Source organism: Metopolophium dirhodum, chromosome 1 (genome assembly GCF_019925205.1).
Source record: "Metopolophium dirhodum isolate CAU chromosome 1, ASM1992520v1, whole genome shotgun sequence".
In the NCBI taxonomy this organism is placed as follows: Eukaryota; Metazoa; Arthropoda; class Insecta; order Hemiptera; family Aphididae; genus Metopolophium; species Metopolophium dirhodum.
Window position 1 is genome coordinate 116,160,867 of NC_083560.1, and position 22,689 is coordinate 116,183,555.

A 22,689-nucleotide genomic window follows, 5' to 3' on the forward strand; every position below is an offset into this window, starting at 1 on the left:
CATCAATAATATCAAGACAACAAATTGTATGATAATCATGCATATACCTAAAATACGGAAATTAAATATTTTACATTTATAACAAAACAATATATTAATCCGTAATCGTCATCATTGTTAATATTTTTCCTGTTGTGAGTTATGGATGTCCCGATAAATACTCGCAACACGGAACCGTGACGAATAGTTTGAATATTTTTGGTTTAAATCATTTGTTTTAGACAACCCAATTTTAGCACCCAAAGTTCGTTAAACCATTTGCGTATAGTCTAATTTTGCAATCCAAAATGAAAATTGTATACACAGTAGTTAAATTTCTGTCTAAAACGTATTATAATTCTTACCATTAGTCATAAGACGATTTGCTTCTTTTTCTCTGAAACTTTCACATGATACATTTTTAATAACCACAGAAGATATCGCCTTTTCTTTCGCTGGTCCAATTAAACGCCTTTTTTTGTTTAAATGGTGTACATCAAAGTTCCCGATATAAGTACATTCCATCAAAACTCTATTGGAGAAGATACAATGATACATGGATTAAAATTTTGAAAATATTTATCACCTAAGTATCGTTTATATAATAATGTCAAAGATAATAATAATTTAGTATTATAAAACATTAAAAAATACCTTGCGTTTTCTGGTGGTTGGTTTAAAATAACACCCTTAAAATGTGAGTTACATATAGAGCATCGTCCGACAACGGTAACAAAAGTATTTCCATGTGGATATACATGGACTCTTCGGAACGATATACAACATGGCAATTGGGTATGGACCCAAAAGTGCTCGGCTAAAATGGGTGTCCACTGGTTTTTTTGTAATGCATGATGAGTTTTAAAATTTTGTTTTGATCGATTTTTGTCATTTAATCTATACACAATATTCTGTGGCTTAATCATATTCCACTCTTCAATGGAAAATGTAAAAACAAACTTTTTTTTAGGTAGATCTTCATCTGAATTACTACTATCATCTGAACTATCTAAAAAAAAAATATTAAATCCATATATATAGCAATTTTGATTTTACTATACAAATGAACTTAACAAAATTCTACCGAACATTATAAGTTACCATTATATTAATCAAAAATTAAGTACCTGTAAAAATAATAATTAGTTTTTATGTTAAATACGATGTTGATCTATTTGATTAATGAGGCTATTGGATTTTATGTACGTATGTCAGTGGCGTTTCCTGACTTTCGACGTTAGGCGTTAATGTGTGATTGATTAGGAACCCCCCCCCCCCCTTATGAAAAATAAATTCCCAATTCAACATATTATTATTAAAGTTATTTATTTTACATACTTTTTAAATTTTTAAAAATACATAAAAATATTTATAAAATTTAATTATTACACAAACTGACAATGTTTTAATGAATATAATCTATTATATATTGATTTTTATTTGAATTCAAATTCTATTCTTCTTTCTTTCTCAGTAAATTTGTTTATAACATCTTCATAAAATTTATTTCTGTTTGCCCTTAATTTGAAAACCAATTCTTTTTCTATTGATATTATACTTAAGTTGTTCATTCTTTCTTGGGTTTGAGTTGAGCGACAATATGTATGGATTCTTTTTAAAGATGAAAATGATCTCTCCACTGAAGCGGTTGTTGTTGGTATAGTAGATATTAATTGAGCCAACTTATACACTTCGGAAAATCCACTATTTAAGCTCATTTCAGAAAGATAATTCATAATTTCAATAGGACTTTTATCGGATGATTCCTTTAAGGTGTACCATATATGAAGTTCATTTTGTAGTTTACCATAGTTGAAAAAATCGCCATAAATATCTTGTAAATTTTTAAGTAAATCAGATGGAAAATTATCTTTTTTCGCAAAACATTTAGTTTTTGTAGGATTAAGTAAATTAAAATATTGCAATTTTTCAAACGATTTAAAACGGATATTAATTTGAGTATGTATATTGTCGATAATTTCAAAATAAAGACGTCTATAATAATCTTTTCTGTCGGTTTCTGTTTGACTAACCCTGCGATTGCTTACAAAAAGTTCGTTAGCATTTTCAGTAAATGATTCCCATAAAGTATCAAAATTTTCCCTTTCTTGATATAATTGGTTTTGAAAATCAAGTATTTTTTGACTACAAAATAAAATATCAAAATGTTTTGACTGTAAAATATTGAACAATACGTCAGTAAAAATAAGAAGATTAGATAATATTTGTATAATAAAAATGTTTTTATTTTCTTGAAGGAAATTTGCAAACCCTTTTGCTGTCATTCCAGTAACATTATCAAAATCACCACTTTCATAAACAAACATAAAAAAATCAACCAATGATGTTCGATGATTATGAACTGTATGAACTAATCGTGAAGTAAAGTTCCAACGAGTAGTAGCCAATGTGGGTAACTTTTTGGTCATAAATTCTGAAAGTGCTTTTAGTCTTTTAGGAGAATGAGAAAAAAATACAGGTAAAGAGTTAAGACCTCGAAAAAATATTTTAAGTTCCTTGTTGCACTCTAATGATTGTTGAAGTATTAAATTAATAACATGCGCATAACAATGAGTAAATATAGCTTTAGGATATTTCTCTAAAACTTTACTTTGCAACCCGTTTAAATGGCCAGACATTACTGCTGCCCCGTCATATGTTTGTGCCACTAATTTGTTTTCAATTTTAAATTTTTCAACTACTTGATTTACGTGATTAAATAGAGAGGCTGCTGTTTTGTCAGCACTCATGTCATCAAATCCAAGAAAACGTTCAACAATTTTGCTTTCGTTTTTTGAAAAATATCTCAGTACTGTCGATAGTTGTGATTTATTACTAATATCAGTTGTTTCGTCAAGCATAATTGCCACGTATTGTGTATTTTGAATTTCATTAAAAATCTCATGTTTAATAACATCAGCAATAGAATTTATTAAATCATTTTGTATGGAAACAGAAGTGCCTCGAAAAATAGTAGATGTATCTAAATGTTCTTGTAATAATGGATCAAATTCTTGGCTGGAAATCAATAACTCCATATAGTTTCCCCTATTTACTGAATATTTGTTTTCATTATGTCCCCTAAAAGGTAATTCCTGCTTAGCTAAAAAACATACTGCATTTATTAATCTTTTTAATATTTCTCTATTTTTTGCTGCTTTTTCATTATGTAATTGAATATCTATTTTTCTTTGTTTATCTAATGATGTGTCAATTCTAGCAGTTGATGATGATAAAAATGTCTTAAGTTTAAAATATCCAGCTATATGAATTTCTGATTCAGTATGTTTTTTAACAGCTGTATTTAAATGATTTAAATCATCATACCCTTGATTATTCCAAACAGTTTTTTTCGTAGAAAATAGTAAACAAGACCAACAAAAAAATTTATTCGAAATTTCACAACCGCATAACCAATCAGATATATTATAAAGCTCTTTACGAAAATGCCGAGTGCATGACGTATTATCTGTCGTCTTTTTAATTTTTACTGTTGTTAAAATGTCAAGATCTGGACACGGTCTACCATTTTGAACTAAAACTTTTTTTTCAGCAAATGAAAGTCTTGAAAAGCAATTTTGTTTTAATTGATTTACAACTTCGCTACGGTTACACATACCTATTGTTAATATGGAATAAGTTTAATAACTATACGACACGTAATACGTATTGTAAATAATCAGTACCAAGAGTATCTTAAACAAAAATAAATAGAATAGTGAATACCTGGTAACTGTCTTGAATTATCAATCAATTGCAATAAAATTCATAAAAGATAGAATAGGTAGTACATGCTAATTAACAATAGTACAATACTGATGCAGTGATGCACAGAAATAAACAATAAGTTTTTGTCGATCGGCGTTGCAGTACGAGTGTACAACGTGCAGCCGCGATGATCCCCACTACTAATTGCCATTAGCCGAATAGCCGATTAGCGGCTGGTCGTTAATTTCATTTTCAACGACTTGGTCTAGTATTAACATTGCACCGAAGTTAGCCGACAATATCACGACAAATTACGAATGTGGGATATTAGATACCACGAGTCGTTGTTCAAAACATTAACGTCCTACACGACACAATACATAATATTCCGCAATCACACCATCGCGCCCGCGCGTCGTAGCTGCAGACGGTGCATACCGCTGGTCGAATCCCGAGTTAAAAATAGTTTATTTGTTGATTATTATTTTTATTTATAGAGAAGAGTACCTACAAAACAATTATTTTAAGATTTTGTAAATAAAATTATATTACTATGTAATATGCATTACAAATTTCCAAATTACAATATTACACATGCACAATATGTTATGACATCAATATTATAGGGCGTTAACACACAACTTGCACACCCAAAGAAAACGCCACTGACGTATGTATTAAAAGAAAAAAAATTTATTTATGATCTACTCTCAAGATTGTGAAGTATAATATAGAAGATATGAAAAAACACTATAAAAATGTGGAGAAGAGTGCCGTTCTACATACCATTCCGCAAAACATTGGATATCGAGTCTGTATATTGTAATGGATGTGTTATATTTGAATTCAATGATAAATCTTGTCATACGAAAAACTATTCTGTGTGGAGATTGTGTGTCATCCTAGCATACTTATATAAATAATCAAATTTAATAATTATAAAAGGTGGTCAAGTGGGTGTCGCTATTTTCTGTACTGTAGGTTACAAGTGAGTCACTGTAATGGATTATGTTAAATATGAATCCAATGATATAATATATAATTGTATAAGAAAAAACGATTCTGAGCAAAGACCATTAGTCTATAATATTTTACTAATTGTATTTGATGATTTTATTATGAATAAATAGTAATAAATTACTAAATTTTAGTATTAGACAGTATTGACTATTTACTACTGTTGGTTAAATTCATTTTTCCCAAAAATTACATTTGAAAATGTCATTGCGTGTATATAAAATATAACAACATAAAAACAATAAAAGTTTCATAACTATTGTAATACCAACTTAATGTAACTTCTTGTTAATGTAAAAAAAGAAAAAAAATTTTATCCAAAATTGGTTTTGCTTAAAAATTCCCGTTTTTTCTTTAATTTTTCACTTGTTTTTCACGGTACTTTTGAAAATTACTTTTAACCGGCGAAGTACCAACTAGACTCACTTTCCTATCAGCAAAAATAATATTGAACAAAATATAATCATTTTTACTGTCCTAAAACGTGATGACAGACATAATATAAAAAAAAATAAATAAAAAATCTAAAAAAAAACACATCATTGTTAAATCAATACAGTTATATCTCTGTTAATAATCTAAAAAAACATACCCAAAAAAAATTAAATACAAATTACCTAGTCATTTTAATTAGTATTTTATTAAATCTCGTATTCCGCAAAATATTGTCTAAGATATTCCGAACTATAGGTAGATAATACTATATTATTCATAATCATCCACCCAAAGAAATTGTTACATTTTTTAATAATATATTTTACTTACCACTTGCATTCGGAGAATCAATTATAACATTAGATGCTATATCAGATGCTGTCTTGGAACAAATTGGAAATCCAAGTTTTTCCTTAATATCATATCGGTTTTTAAACACTAATGTATGAATTGCACTTTTAGATATGTTATTATCTAAATGAGCGCTAATTTCAGCCCATATTGTGTTAGTGGCAACAGCTATTTCTAAAACAAAAAGTATAACCGCGCATCTTAAAATAAATATTAAATTCAAATTGTGAGTTTTGGTATGTATAAATGCAAAAATATTATTTCATACCTAACAAATTAAAACAGAAAAAAAATAAAAATCTTTTTAATTTTAGTATTTGTTTAAATTATGTTGAAACGTTTAAGTTAATGTGTTGGTAAATTGTTTAAGAAAATTAATTGTTTTTGAAAAAAATTTAAACTTATAACAAAATGAATTTTTCATTTAACCTATTTTATCTAAACGTTTTGGTTTATTATAATTTAAAAAATAAATTCTTTTGGTAAAATAATTCCTAACGATGATTAGGTGTAACATAAACAACTGATACTACTTAAATTGGACATTTTAACTATAATATGTATTAATGTATTATGATATAAAAAATAAAAATGTAATGCAAGATTACATGACGCATTTTTAAAACAAGTTTGGAATTTATTTAAGTTTCAATTTTTCAATTTCTGTTGAAATTGTATAATTTAAAATTTTAGTAATTTGTTACTATTGAATCTTATATTTTTAATTTCAGTTGTGAGCGGAGGTGTTAAATATGAATACAACTTACAACTTAATTTTTTTTTCTATTGCTAATTTTAAAAGCTTTTTAGTAGATTTAGCAATCGCAATTTGTAACAACTTCTGATCCTTATATTATAATTCAGTATAATATACACTTACCTTATAATAATTTATGATATTCCAAATAATAATCAAACATATACATAATAATACAATAGAACTAGAACACTACACTTCACGTACAGCGTGATAACTGACTTGTGTCTTGTAATAACCTGAGGGCTATAACACCCTCAGAATGCACCCATGAGGTCCAGGGACTGAACCTCATGAACTGTGTGCCACGCCGCGTGGAAACCTGAGGGTTTCGTCGGTGGAACACATAGACTTTAATACATGCATGGACTAATGAACGTCCAAGATTTATAATAATAAATAACACATAACTTAAAGCTAGGGAGAAGGTGACCAATTAAATAATAAGAATAAGATGATTTTTTGTTTAAAAAATAATTTGTGTATCATACAATATGCGGTCTTTACTGACCATAAAATGAATAGTTGAATATTGAATAATATAAATAGGAATAAGAGTTATTTAATAAATAATAAGGACATTATAATAATTAAATAGTAATGACTAAGTCGTAATAATAATATGACAAGTTCTTAATAACACGACATAATATGAAGGGTGGAAATTCAAAAGGTGGTATTGCCAAAAACGTTTCAAACAATTTTTGACTGATTCATTTTTCTTATCTGCTGCACTTTCTCGTGCTTATTTTAAAACTTAAGGTGGTTCTAGTCGGTCATTTTCTAAGTAGTAGGAATTAGGCAAATTATGTGTTGGGTACATTCGGCCATTCGGGCATGTGAATGTGTGCGAGTGTAAATGAACATTAGTGGGTGTGCGCTATCTCAACGTTATGCGGGTCGTGTTCACTTACTCGCAGGCAAATGTCAGCAAATTGAATTAGGAAAAAATATTCTGTTACTTTTCGAGTATAACATGCCTTGACTGTGACAAAATTGTGAGACTTTGGCGGGTGCGATTTTAATTCTGTAAAAATCCTAAAATTTATTAAAACCTCCTCTAGAGAACAGTCGAGGCATTTTTTAAAAATACATATTTCTTCAGTACATATGATTGAACAAAAATTTGATAAAAATGGAAATTTTTATAATATTATACAAGTGTCAAAAGTTCAAAATTTAAAAAAATGCTTCGACGGTTCTCTAGAAGAGATGTTAAAAAATGTAGTAATTGTTACAGAATTAAAATCAGATAATCCAGTGTCTCACAATTTTGTCACTACGAAGAGTCTAAAAACGATTTTTTTTTGTACCGACTAGAACCACCTTAATGGCTTAATAATGATGATAGAAAAGATAGAGCTTTAATATTTTTTAAATAATCGTGCTTCGAAATATTTAAACAACAAAATATAAAAATAACTCGTGTTAAATTTGCTCTTGTCTGTCTTAATAAAATATGATTTATTTTGGTAAAAACTAAAAACTAACCTAGCATTTTTTAGTGTAAGTTAATTATAAAATGTATTCAATTATAAATTATAAATTATCACAAACTAAAGTTATTTATATAATAATCAAACACAATATTATATCATTACATTGACCATACCTAATTTCTAAAAAACAAATATTATTGTATTTATAATAAAAATATTTTTAACACGCATTCGAGACGAATCACGCGCTTCTTTTTCCCCCCGGAGACGAGCAGTTTCCACGTGGAGCAAATGATTTAATTATTTTATATAAATAATCGATACAATATTTCCTATCGATAGATTGTTACATAAAAACAATAGTGTGAGTATATGATTTTATATCGATTTTTAAAATCCGATAGTAGACACAACGCGCGAGACGCGTGATTCGTCTTTCATGAGTAAAACATCGTAACGCGCCAAACGCGTGACTCGTCTCAAACGTAACTTTTAGAATATGACGGTCCGTCTCAAATGTGTTAAAGCATTTGGAATACTTCTATAGTTATAGTATTCAGAATATTTAATTCGGAATATTTTATTTATGAAGTATTAGAACACATATTAGGAATACTTTTTTTCATGAGTATTAGAGTATTTGTTCTGCCCCCCCCCCCCCCCCCGACGGGACCCACCTTGTCGTGGTGGGGGGGGGGGGGCTCACGGGCTAACGCCCGTGCCAAGAGGTTCCATCCTGGGGTTCGCCCCCGGACTACATCGACTTATCCCTGGGCTTGGCTGACTGGGGATAAGAGGCCTGAGCATGCCTTTCGCAATGAAAAACCGGCTCCCTCAACCCCCAAACCATGATGGGGGTGTCACTTGGCACAGAGGTAGTTGTGTCGGCGTGGAACCTGTTGGGCTCTGCCACACCCAACAGTATATAGGCTTACCACTGCACCGGGCTCTGCAGTAGTGGACGACCCCTTCCTGTGTTTGCGTGGGACCAAATATGGAGGACAACAAAAAGAACCCAGATGCACCAGCTGGCCAATTGGTGCAAAACAGCGGAACACCCACCGGTCAAAGGGTGAATACCTCAGAGGTGAAGAACAAGGAAATAGGAAATGCTGGAGAAATTAAGACTGCAGGGAATCTGGTGACGAAGTTGTTGGCCTCGTCAACTTCAAGTCAAACAAGCCAGAACGACGTAAATATGGAAGAGGCAAATGCACGTTTTTTCAAGTACCTCCAGCAAACATACTCGGTGGCTAAGAGCCTGGATGATGAAGTTGCTATTGCCACCAACACCAAGAGAGAGATAAAAACCCTCATAGTCCAGCTATCGACCAACGTCAAAGGTCTGATACAGTGGGGAAGGCTCACGGGTAAAGTGAACGTCAGCACCTCGAGTAGAGGAAACCAAACTGACCTTGGACCCTCTGTACTTCAACCCACAAACGAGGTGCCTCCTGAGTCAAAGACGACAGGAGTACCGTCAGGTCTCCAACCAAGGTCGACCCCTGCAGGCAAGATCCCCTCTTCGGATCACACACGCTTTGAGCTCCTTGCTGCCATCGAGGGACTCCGACAACAGCTGAAAACTCAGGGGGAAGCTGTTGGGAAGCTAACAGAGCAGGTAGAGAGGTTACAGAACCAAAATCAACAACAGGAACTGCCACAACAAAAGTCGCCGAAGCAGCAGCAGCAGCAGCAGCAGCGAGAGCCACAGATGCAAAGAAATCTACAATTTCAACAAAAACAGCGGACAGACGACTCTCAGGACCGCAGCAGTGATACCGGAAACTGGGAAACGGTTGAGAACCGGCGAAAGAATAGGCGTAGGGTCAAGCCACCGCACCAGCGACCATCAAATAGTGAGGCGTTGGAACCACATAGCGACCCCCCGCGAAGACAGCAACGAGACAAACGCCAAGTCGAAACAGGAAACGAGAACGAGAACGGCGAACTAAGGGGAGGTAACGGTAGCTCAGCGGGAAAAATGGCCAGAAATCTAAGGAAAAAACTGCCCAAAAACGAAGCAATCATCCTTAATGCACCAACGACCGGGTCAACCTACGCTGATGTCATCAGGAAGGCGAAAGAAGCTGTACCAAACCTAAAAGAGCTCGGCATCGAAGTGGTCGGGACTAGAAGAACAGCAGCAGGTGACATTCTCCTAGAGGTTGGCAGCAAAGAGGAGGCTGAACTCTTTGCTAAAAAACTAAAGGAGAAGCTCGGGAATGAGGTAAGCGTAAGAAGGGCCATGAGAACGGCACCAGTGCTCATCTCAGGACTTGACGAGTCAACAACCATAGAAGAGCTGAGGGCAGTTCTTGCTGAAAGAGACCCAGAGCTAGCAGACATCAAACCCTTCACCATCCAAACAGCAGCCAACGGCTGGAGCACTGCAAAGATCGAGACCTCGATACAGTCGGCATTGCGGCTAGCTGCTGATCCCAAATTGAGGATTGGATGGAGCAACTGCAGGATAAAGCTGCTCGGGGAAAAGAAAAGGGTTTGTTTCCGATGCCTAGAAACCGGGCATGTAGCAGCAGGATGCCAGGGGGAAGATCGTTCCAACCGCTGCATCAAATGTAGGAAGAATGGTCATGTGGCCAAGAATTGCGAAACGCGAGCCACGACTGTGTCAATGCCGCGTAATGAGGCCGGAAGGACCAACGGACCAGGAGGCAATGATTAATCTTCTACAGATTAATCTCAACCACTGTCGAACGGCTCAAAACCTGGTGGAGCAAACAGTGGTTGAAAGAAACATCGACGTGGTTATCGCATGCGACCCCTACGGGATCACAGACGGCAACGGAGGATGGCTAGCAAACAGCGGTACGAATAGGGCCGCAATCAAAGTGTTTGGGAAAAACGCCACGATAGCGAAAATCGAGACCGATGACGAGTTTGTACTGGTAAGGGTAAACGGAGTATTCATATATAGTTGCTACGCGTCACCAAACTCCACAATAGCAGCATACCGGGAATTCCTACTACGGCTAGGAAGGAGCGCACAACTGCTAGAACGCCAGGAGAGAATTATCATCGCCGGGGATTTTAACGCGAGATCAGCCGCATGGGGCGACTGGCAGAGTAACACCAGAGGAGAAGAACTCCTAGAGCTCTCTGAAGGACTAGGTCTGGTCATAATCAACACGGGACGAGAGCCCACATTTCATGGTATAGGAGCAGGCTCAATTGTCGACGTCACGTTTGCATCAGAAGGATTTTCCCGCAACATCAGAGATTGGACAGTACTAGACGAAGAAAATTACTCAGACCACCATTACATAACGTACACAGTACAAACGGACGCAAGCTCTAGCAGAGAAAATGACACTCCGCGCAACGATAGGAGCTGGATCACATCCAAGGGCATCTGCGTTGAGGAATTCAAAGCAGGCCTTATGCTAGCGGATTGGATTTCCCCACGGCAAGCTGACATGGGGGAGTACAATTTAGCTGATGCCTTCGAAAAAAGGATGACCGTCGCATGCGATTTTGCACTCCAGAGGAAACCCGAAATGCGATGTGGCAAAAGGCCCCAGCACTGGTGGAACCCGGAGATAGCTCAACTCCGCTCCAGCTGCACTGCAGCAAGAAGAGCATTAAAAAGAGCAGTGACCAGGCGGACCAGGAACGGCGGAGAAACAGCGGCGACAGAAGACCTGCTGGAGAACCTTAAATCCCGCAAAAAGTCCCTCAGGGCGGAGATAGCAAAGAGCAAAGAACGCGCGTGGAAAGAACTACTCGAAACCGTAGAAAACGACATATGGGGCAAGCCGTATAAGCTGGTATTGAGGAAACTGCAAGGCCCACCAGCGACGGCGAACATGGAGCCCACGATGCTAAAGGAAATCGTCGCGACGCTCTTTCCAACGAAGCCACCACCTAGCCAAATAGAGTACAGCCGTGACACCCCCATCCCATTCTTCACGCAGGACGAGGTCTGTGAGGCCTTCAAACGTATGGCCCCCAGGAGGAAAGCGCCCGGCCCGGATGGACTTACCAACTGCATACTCACAGCAGCCCACAGAGCAGAACCAACCCTCTTCAGGGGAATGTTCAACGAGTGCCTGTGAGTAGGCGACTTCCCCACGAGATGGAAAAACTCAAGGTTAGTGCTACTCCGCAAGGGACAAAAACCAGTAAACGAACCATCGTCATACAGACCCTTATGTTTGCTGAACGATGTTGGAAAGCTCTATGAGCTACTCCTAGTGCAGAGGCTCGAAAGACACTTGGAAAGCACACAAGGCCTCGCGGACGAACAGATGGTTTCCGGAAGGGTCGCTCGACCGAGGACGCAATAAGCACACTGGAGTCGACCGCAAATGCGGCACTCGGAAAATACGAACTTTGCGTCGCCGTAAGCCTCGACATTAGAAATGCGTTCAATTCCATTGGCTGGGACCACATAAAGACAGCGCTGCAAAAGTGTGATGTCCCCGAGTACCTGCTGCAGACATTCCAAGCCTACTTCAAGAAGAGATCCGCAACGTTGGCACATTCCCACTCCCCTACTGGTCAACTAGAGATTAACATAACATGCGGCGTGCCGCAGGGTTCGGTAGTCGGTCCGACGCTGTGGAATGTAGCGTACGACAGAGTATTAAGAGCCCGGTGTCCGGAATCCACAAAGATAATAGGATTCGCCGACGATACGCTCGTCATGGCTTGGGCCAAAACAACCGAAGATGTGGAAAGGCGAATAAACGAGGCGTTAGAAGTGGTAGCAGAAGAGATCAGCATACTCGGACTGTCAATAGCGACGGAGAAGTCCGAAGCCGTATTCTTCAAAAGGCAATACAAAAAAAGGAAACCCACCATCAGACTGAACGGCGCGGATGTACCAATAACGAAGACAATGAGGTATCTTGGACTGACAATAGACGAGAAGCTGAAGTTTAGAGAACATATAAAGGAAGCAGCTAAAAAGGGACAGCGGGTGCTGACGTCACTCAAGAGACTAACGCTATGTCCTAATTGAATCCGGGCAATGCGGTGCGTGCGTTGCGTGCGGTGCGGAGAAAAAACAAACCAGGTATGATAAGTACGGATGTCCTAATACGACCGCAAAAGTATGCGGTGCGGTAAAACTACCCGCACCGCACCGCACGCAATATTTGATAATCAAACAAGTTTGATTTTATCTGTTGCGGTGACGGCGGGCAAGATATCTACAATATACCAACTTGCATTTGAATGTACACTGCACACTGTAGTTATACACTGCACATCGCAAGTCATGGAGAGTCTTATTTCAGAAGTTCAAAAAAGGCGTATTTTATGGGATAAGTTCCATAAGCAATTTAAAGATAGAATCAAAGTTGATCGAGAGTGGGAAGCTGTAGGGAAAGAATTATGTATGCCAAGTAAGTAAAAAAATATGTTTTATTATAAATTTACGGCGTGTACTGTCTAGTACTTTAGTCATTTTAAATATCATAGTTAATTATAATAAGTAGTTAAAATATTTTAATAAAACACGGTCATAACAATTATTTCATTAAAATAACTATATAATGCATGTAAAGTATAAATATGGAGAGAAATATACTGTAATAAAATTGTGTTTTTAGAATTATTTTTCCTAAGCACATCCTGCTGACAATATTTATATTTTATTTTTTTCAAAAAATGAAGTGAATATATTTCTAATATTTTCTGCAAATCGAGATGATCTATTATTGGCTTTATTTCTTCGCACCATTAGTAATGTATTCGGTTGTTCTTCATTCAAACTTGTTTGTCTCGCAGTATCTTTTTCGCGGTCTATTATAATATTATGTAAAATGCATATTGCTTTCACAATATGATCAGCGTTTTCCACTTTGGTTTCTATACTTTTTTGCAAAATCCTAAATTTTGCAGATGCAATACCGAAGGCACATTCAATTGTCATTCGAGCCCGCGACAATCTATAATTGTAATATTCTTTATTTACGTCGTCCAATTGCTTGCGTGGATAAGGTCGCATTAAATAACTTCGTAGAGGAAAAGCTTCATCTCCTACGAAAACAAATGGTGCCACATTATTTGAATTTGGTAAACATCTTTTGAGAGGTTAATTTCTGAAAGAAATAAAAAAAATACCAAAAGGTGCATCTGGTAGTGGTCAGGAGTTTGCAGCACATTATAATGGAAGATGGTCATATTTCCAATTATTGCTTTTTTTGAGAGACTCTGTACAATCTAGAACTACAAGTGGTAATATTTCGGAGAGCGATGAATTAAATGACGATTTAATTCATAATGATGAGGTTGAGTTTGATACAGACGATCAGAATATTTCAAATATTTGCGTTGATGAAAATATAAGTTCTTTAACTCCAAATCGTCCACCAAACAAAAAACAAAAAATTGACACAAAATCTTCATTTGAAAATGAACTATTAAAGTTGGAAGCTAAACATACAGACGATAGTAATATTTCAAATATTTGCGTTGATGAAAATATAAGTTCTTTAACTCCAAATCGTCCAACAAAAAAAAAACGAAAAATTGACACAAAATCTTCATTTGAAAATGAACTATTAAAGTTGGAAGCTAAAAAAGTTGCTGCTATATTAGAACCACAAGCCCCTGAAGATGAAGATCTATTATTTTTTAAATCATTGATTCCGTACATGAAACAGTTACATCCACTGCAAAAATTAAGATTTAGGAGTACAATACAAGACACATTATTACGAGAAATATCCTCACAACAATTTTCTAATGATCAAAATATGACAAATTATTATACAAATCCACCATCTTCATCGTCTACGTCTGATTCAAATAATTCAAACAATATTAATTATTTTTAAATTATAAAATAAATGTAAGGACTAAGTATTAATATATTACTATTATTTATAATATAACTTTAAAATTAAAACAATTGTACAAAAATAATTCAATCATTATAAGCAATTGTATCTACTTATTTAAAATTAAAATAATTACCTTAATGTTACGAGTAATCTTTCCTCCACTGAAATTGGTTTCTTAAAATTAGTTGTACTGTGTGAACACTCTATTTCAATTAAATTTAGAATATAGTCGAACGTTTGTGGTATCATTCTAGTGTACGATCTAAATAACGTTTCGTCTTCACGTAATTTTGGATAAAGATGATAAAATTCACCAAAAATAAAACGATCTTTATAAACAGTATTGACATTATTTCTTTTATTTAGTTTTTTTAAACGTATATATTTTAACCACAAGTTTTCGGAAAGTAATAACTTTCGTTGTGTATCCGTTAGTGGCATATTTACAACTGTCAAAGAAATAAAAATTTACCCGCCTATCGTAGCGATAAGGTAGTATTTAATTTTGCCACATTAAAAATTACACGCAGCGGTTTGCGGTGCGGGCGATAGACGCAACGCACGCACCGCATTGCCCGGATTCAATTAGGACATAGCGTAATGCCGAACATAGGCGGACCCACGGAACCACGCAGACGACTGCTGGTAAGTGTTGTCCAGTCGGTGATGCTGTACGGTGCCCCGATATGGGCAACCTCGCTGGAGTACTCCAAGGTCATCAGAGGAGAACTGCTGAAGGTACAACGGCAAGCGGCACTTCGCAGTATCTGTGGGTACCGCACAATATCATACGACGTGACATACATTTTAGCGTCGACCCCTCCAATTGACCTCATAGCAATGGAGAGGAGGAAGCTGTTCCAAATCAGAAGAGGGTTGACAAGGAAAACAGTTTAAGAGGCAAAAGGTGACACAATGGTGGAATGGTTGCAGAGGACGGAAGACGCCAAAAAAGGGGAATGGACGCGGACACTAATTCATGATGTACGAGGCTGGGTGATGAGGAGACATGGGAGCATGGACTTCCATCTCACTCAAGTATTATCTGGGCATGGCTGCTTCAGTTATTACACCAACCGAATAGGGAAAAAAGAGGAGCCAAACTGTAGGCACTGTCCATCAACTCTAGACAACGCGCACCACACGCTGGTTGAATGTAGGGCATGGGCAGCTGAAAGAGAGGAGTTAGAAGCAGAGATTGGCCAGCTGGACATCGGCACTCTGATCGGGAAGATGCTCAGCAACACTCAGGCTTGGGAAGCAGTGTCCGCATTCGCGAAACGGACGATGAAGCAGAAGGAGGCGTTGGAGCGTGCCCAGCAGCTGGAAGAGAGGAACATGACAAACTAGCTAGTTAAGTTATACCTTTGTGGGTCAAAGACCAAAATAGGGTGGTTAGAGGCCCCCATAAAATGTAATAATCAATAAATGTATTGTGTTTTTAACTAATATTTCCAAAATAAACGATGGGTGACGGGGAGAAGTAATACCTTAGGGTTAAGTTCCTCCCCCCCACTCAATAAAAAAAAAAAAAAAAAAAAAAGAGTATTTGTTCTGAATACTTTTTAAAAGTATTTTACCCAAGACTAGTTATTTTGATATTTTAACCTTGTCTTTACTTATAATAATTATGTGCCTACCTAATTATTTTATTATCTGGGTTAAAATCTACGATAAAAATAAAACAAATGTATTAAAATATAAAATTGGCAAATAAGTAATAATTATACTGTATAATTCCTGGATATAATAAAAATTATAAAAATTAATTTTTTGATTATTTGAAAAAAATTGCCTGATAAAAATATCGATAAATTGAATAATCAAATGACAAATAATTGGTAGGTCCTAGTTACGATTGATGAGAAATCAACAAACATTTTTTAAAGTATCGACGTTACTATTGTTACAATAGAAAATTGTATAATTCACTTGCATACTCACTCATGTCACCTTTTTCATCTCTGCTCACCACATTATCTTTGAAAGACAAAATAGCATCAACCACAACTGAAGGCGGAACACTACATTTTCGTCCAACCATGTTCAATAATGATTTTAAAAAAGAACAATAATTAGTATTGTCAAAACAAAATATATTTTAATAGTAAAAGAAAATGTCAAATCACAGTGATAAAAAAAAACAATGTTTTACTACGAAAATTACACGACGTACTCAGCCTAATCGACAAACTACGAATGACAATTCAATAAGAAATAGAATAGTGTTCTGTAAATATTTATGGATATCTAAATATATTTTTACAAACAAATTAATTGTCACTATATTTAGTACAAAATGGAAATAGTGTCCCAGCCATCAACATAATCCAAACATCGAATAGCGTATTAATAGTATAGACCTATAAATAACCAGTGCTTAGAGAGAGAAGACATAGAATGAGTGAGAAAAGGAACAACGTAGTAAAATGTATACAGTTAATTTGCGGGCTCCTTCACTACTTTATTTTCTCTCTTTTATCTCTTTCTCAGTTATATCATTCATGTATATTGTATAATTTAGAAGTTACGATATTTGAAATGGATAATTTATAACATAATATCTATAGTTTATACACACAATAATATTATGTTCTGAGTCGTTTACCCGCACGACTCAGCAGGGCAGGTGACTTGAACGCGTGATCGCACAGGCGCAACGGGCGGAAGGTGGTAACGTTTTCCGCCACTATAGATTGATTATAATTATAAATATAACTATAAATAATATGTTATAACTACGGTATAATTATCAATAATTCTTAACTACCTATCTTGGAGTATATAAGTAAATTAGTACCAATCATTGATATTGTTTATAATCAATGATACCAATGCATTCATAACATTGAAATATGAAATAAAATATGATTCATTTAAGCTCTGAATCATCGGTCGATGTGCATCATTTTCCAAGTGTAAAATAGAACGCTAAACGACATAAAGTGTCTGTACATTCGTCGTTTTCATAAAGTGTGGTTTGTTTAATGATAATAGTTTGAGTAAAATGCAGTGCCGAAACTATAAACTCTTAGGTCCGTGTGCGAGGATTTGTTTTGAGGCGCAAAATTAATATTATTTTTGTTATTATTAAAATATAATACCGGTCTGGCGCAACGGTAAAAACACTAAAATTGTTTTTTAACCGTAAAAAATGTCGTGCGAATTCCGGGGACAGTCGTGCGAATTCATGCGAATGGCGTGCTAAATATTGGTATAGTCAAAGTCCCAAAATTCGTAGAATTTATATAATGGGCCGGGCTGGCGCAACGGTAAAAACACTAAAATTGTTTTTTAACCGTAAAAAAATGTCGTGCGAATTCCGGGGACAGTCGTGCGAATTCATGCGAATGGCGTGCTAAATATTGGTATAGTCAAAGTCCCAAAATTCGTAGAATTTATATACTGGGCCGGGCTGGCGCAACGGTAAAAACACTAAAATTGTTTTTTAACCGTAAAAAAATGTCGTGCGAATTCCGGGGACAGTCGTGCGAATTCATGCGAATGGCGTGCTAAATATTGGTATAGTCAAAGTCCCAAAATTCGCAGAATTTATATAATGGGCCGGGCTGGCGCAACGGTAAAAACACTACAATTGTTTTTTAACCGTAAAAAAATGTCGTGCGAATTCCGGGGACAGTCGTGCGAATTCATGCGAATGGCGTGCTAAATATTGGTATAGTCAAAGTCCCAAAATTCGCAGAATTTATATAATGGGCCGGGCTGGCGCAACGGTAAAAACACTAAAATTGTTTTTTAACCGTAAAAAAATGTCGTGCGAATTCCGGGGACAGTCGTGCGAATCCATGCGAATGGCGTGCTAAATATTGGTATATTTAAATATTCGATATCTATATTTTTTCTTTTGTGCCGGGCTAGCGCAACGTTGCGCCAGCCCGGCTCATCAAATTTTGGATTTAATCGTTAAACCAATATCATGCAAATTCTAATTTTAGTCGTGCAAATTCATGCTAATTTTAAATTTACCTATATTAAAAAAACAAACTTATTTTTTTTAAAACTTGAATTAAAAAGCTTATACTAAATGTTGGTTATCTTTTAACTTAGTTCAATTGATAGACAATTTTGAATTAACTTAATTGAAATTTTAATTTAATTTAATAACTGTGTTACTAGTATTAACTTGCCCAGCCTTGTAAATATATATTATTATCTAAAAGTGGTTTAACATTAATAAAACTAATTCTATTTATTATTAAATCATAATTATTTTAATTAATTATTACAAAAAATAATTTATTACCACATAGGTACAACACTATTATTTAGTAGCGTGCAAATTAAATATCTAAGTATGGTTTTGTAGTGATATTGTTATGTATAAATGCAATTCGATATAAATGTGCGCCTTATTTAAGTCTCAATAAGTGTAAAGTTAGATTTGATCTGGTACAATGCCTAGATTTCCTAATTTGCTCGTAACAGATACATATCTATTAGCAGGGCTGGATTTAGGCTTTGAGGGTCTCAATGAATATTGTAAATTTAAAAATAAGCAACATGGTATCATTAATTATATTTTGCATATTATAAAACAAAATGATTAGTAACGTAATATACACTGATATGTTACCGGTACCCATAAATACATGAATAATTTTTTGGGGGACTTAAAACCTACCCACCTCACTTTTCTAATCCTTTATATTTTAATTTGTTTTTTTTTATAGGTACATACTTTGAGCTTCATTTTCCCAATTCAATCCTCGTTCTAAATAATGGTCTGTGGCATTGGATGAGGAACTCTTGTACCGTGATTGCATCTGTTCCTAGAAGCGCAGTGGCAATTTTTTATTCTCACTGAATTTAAAATATATTTAAATTTGATGGACCTTGTTGTTGGTAAGCCCCTAGCCCCTAGCTAGTCCAAAGATGATGTGCTGCTTGGTGGTTATATTATTCAGATGTTCTAAATGACATAAACATTTTTATTAGTGATTTAACTTAAAAACAAACACATAGTACATTATAGTTAAATAAAAATTGATAAATAATAATAAAATCTATGTAAAACAATCAATAGATAATACTAAAATACTACAATTGCCAGGTTTTAACATATAGTTACATAATTTCTATTACTAACCTAGAAATGTCCATAGGTTTGGATGCAGTACCTGAAAAGTTTGCTTTAAGGACGAATGAAAACTTTCCACGTTATTATTAGTACGCCGTGGCTGGCGATGTACAGAAAAACATTCAGGTCCCTTTTTAATAATCCAAAAGCTATTTAAATTTTAAAATAAAACTGAGATTGATATATTTTATTTTAAATTTTATCAATTATTTAAAAATGTATTCACTTTTACCTGTAAAAATATGTAAAAAACCGGGGAAGCTGAACAATATTAGATAGAGCATAGGTTTTTGCCAAGCCCGTTTCGATTTGGTGTTCTGGCAATATTGCTAGAGCCGCAGTCATTTTAACACACATTTTTGCTGCCATGTTTACTTTTACGTAATATGTGTATCCTAACTTTTTGATATTCTTCTGTAGACTCTAAAAATAAAAAACAACTAAATAACTCATTTATATAATTTACAGTATTTAAAAATTTGTGTGTAACTTTACTTATTTTACTTTACTGTACTTTACTGTACTTATACTTTACTTTACTTAAATGTTAACTTAACACTACATTTTAAATTTCAAACCTGTATGTAATGAAACCAACAAGACAAGATGGTTGCCTCTGGATATACTACAGTAAAAGCATTCCGAAGGCCAGTCTCAAAATCAATCATGATTGAAGTTGGTCTTACAGTAGGGAATTTCATTTTGAATCGCTCTATCACCTTTTTGAACGAAGCTTCGGTCTTTGCTTCCATTAACACATAGCAAACAGGGATAGACTAAGTGGAAAAATGTAAGTTATTATTTATTCCATTTTGTTTATTGTTAAAATAAATGATTTCTCACGTGATTTTGTAAAATTAGATGTATGATGAACAGTTGCCTACAACGTGGATTAGGTGGCACAACTTTGAATGTTCCGTCTGTGTGTAACTCGCAACCACCCTCGTGAACTATAGAGTGTATGAGGTCATGGCAAGCAAACATCACATTAAACTTACCATCACTGTCTACAATCTATTCTTGGTAAAATGGCTGATTGTTACACTGATATCTGTTGGCCATATTCATTATATTAACCAAACAAAAATAGCAAGTGTCAATTGAATTATATGCTATTAATTAAATAAATATTTAATATTACTTGTTTATATTTAGATCCAAATAATCTCCTAGTTCACGTAAAGTAGATGGCAGAGGTGGAACATGCTGTCTACGAGCTTGGCGCATTGATAATTCTGCAGTGGGCCATATATAAATTAAAGCTGCATTCGGATTCCTATATAGTACCATTTTATTACTAATCAGTATTTCAGATTAAACAAGGTTAAATAAATTCAATCAACTAAGACACAATTTTATGACACTAAAATCTAACAAAATATGCTTTCACAGTTCCTAAGACTTTCAAAATTGTTATTAAGATATCCATTGTAAATCATATTAATCAATACAACTACAAATTTAATGAACTTTACCGAATTGATTCTTCATCATATATATATTTCAGAGGATTAGTTTCCATTTTTGTCCTTTCTACCAAAACACTTCTGAATTGTTTTTTTAACTCGGCGTTAATGAAGTTAATGTAATTTCCTTGGTGGGTATGTGGTTTTTTTGTTAAAACTGTACCATTTTCTAATACGATTGCTGTGCCCTTGCAATAGACATTAGGAGTAGCACATATGTAATAACTGAAAATATTTATAAAAATTAATGTTTTAATTATTAATTAAATAGTGGCTTTATCTTTTATCCATTTAATGTGAATTTTAAATGTCTTACCGTTTGCCATCTCTAGTAGTTTTCGTGCACTTGTAGCGGAATCCTTCGTGATCCATTTTTTTAATATATTAAAAATTATCAATTTAAATAAATTCTATCTCAGCACAAAACACAGCAAAACATAAATGTTAAATAATGATAAATGATGATCAATTATTTGTTGGTTTTTTTTTTTTGAATTTAAAATACCCTAAAATCTAAAAATAACATTTTGCGTGTATTGTGTGAGGACACTAAAATGATAACATTGTAATCACAATAATATTATAACCAATAAAAAATGAGCTGACTATGTAAATTTAAATATTAATTATTTTTATATTAGCAAGTATTAAGGAATAAGTAATACTTTTAGCATTCAGTTGCATAGTTTTTGTTTGGGTGAGGGGGGGTGTACTTGCACACACACACACAATTATGTATAACTTTGCTCCTACAATAAATATATAATCCAACAATACAAATCTTTGAATCTTCTTTAGTTAAAAAAAGATGCAATATAATATATTGCATAATATAAAAATTGTAATTCCCTCAAACTATTAATTCATAAATGTTAATATTTATTTTAGTTTTGTTATTAATGGCCTCATTGCATTGCCAACACAACCTCCCCATACTATTAAACCATACTGCAAATTTGATTTGTATAATGCATTATATACAGTACGCATAATGTCTATGGACAACATTTTATTTAGTATATTATATATTTTAAAAATAACAGATCTTAGAACGCATAAACCAAATCTGTTACATGTATATTCCACCGTAAATGGTAAATAACAGTCAATAATTAAACCTAAATATTTAACTCTTGTTACTCGAATCATTTTTGACAGTCACAAGAAGCTAAGAAGACATTTAGTGTACCACAGGAATGTATAACAATTTTTTCTATGGTACATAATTATTTGTTATAGAAAAATATGCAATAAATACAATTTTACATATATTTAAAGTGAGTTTTTATTCACACAACTTCATAAATACCTTGTTGAATTCAACAGTTGCTTTTATAAAAGTTCTTAAATTATTTTTTTTTTCTTAACATTGTCCCAGATGCGTGAAGTTAGCGGAAAAATTCGAGCACTAATTTCCGCTATAACACCATTATTTAGTGCTAAATTAGTGCTATTCAACTGTAGCATTTTAGAAATTAGTGCTATGGCCAGTAAAAAGTTATAAGGGGGCTTACCATTCTCCGCTAACTTCACGTAGCGGGTTCAACATCGGCACCAAAATCCGCTATAGCACCGAATTTTAGTGCTCAATTAGTGCTATTCGATGGTACCGCTTTCAAAATTAGTG

The 22,689-nt window shown here is 34.3% G+C and overlaps 1 protein-coding gene and 1 pseudogene across 1 annotated transcript; one reads left to right on the forward strand and one right to left on the reverse strand.

The window, feature by feature from the left end:
* The first annotated feature begins 12,928 nt into the window (after positions 1-12,928).
* Positions 12,929-14,994, forward strand: LOC132952528 (uncharacterized). Its single transcript, XM_061024846.1, has 3 exons — positions 12,929-13,055; positions 13,762-14,452; positions 14,934-14,994. Exons 1-3 carry the CDS (start codon positions 12,929-12,931, stop codon positions 14,992-14,994), a joined length of 879 nt encoding a protein of 292 aa, XP_060880829.1.
* A 1,680-nt stretch (positions 14,995-16,674) lies between these two features.
* LOC132952533 (uncharacterized) lies at positions 16,675-20,580 on the reverse strand (annotated as a pseudogene).
* Positions 20,581-22,689: the final 2,109 nt, after the last annotated feature.

Bases quoted from the DNA above. Each gene is read 5' to 3' on its own strand.
- LOC132952528 (XM_061024846.1), top strand. From the start codon at position 12,929: ATGGAGAGTCTTATTTCAGAAGTTCAAAAAAGGCGTATTTTATGGGAT. The intron at 13,056-13,761 runs GTAAGTAAAAAA...AATTTCTGAAAG, and splicing joins GAAAGAATTATGTATGCCAA to AAATAAAAAAAATACCAAAA. The intron at 14,453-14,933 runs GTCTGATTCAAA...TGTATCCGTTAG, and splicing joins CCACCATCTTCATCGTCTAC to TGGCATATTTACAACTGTCA.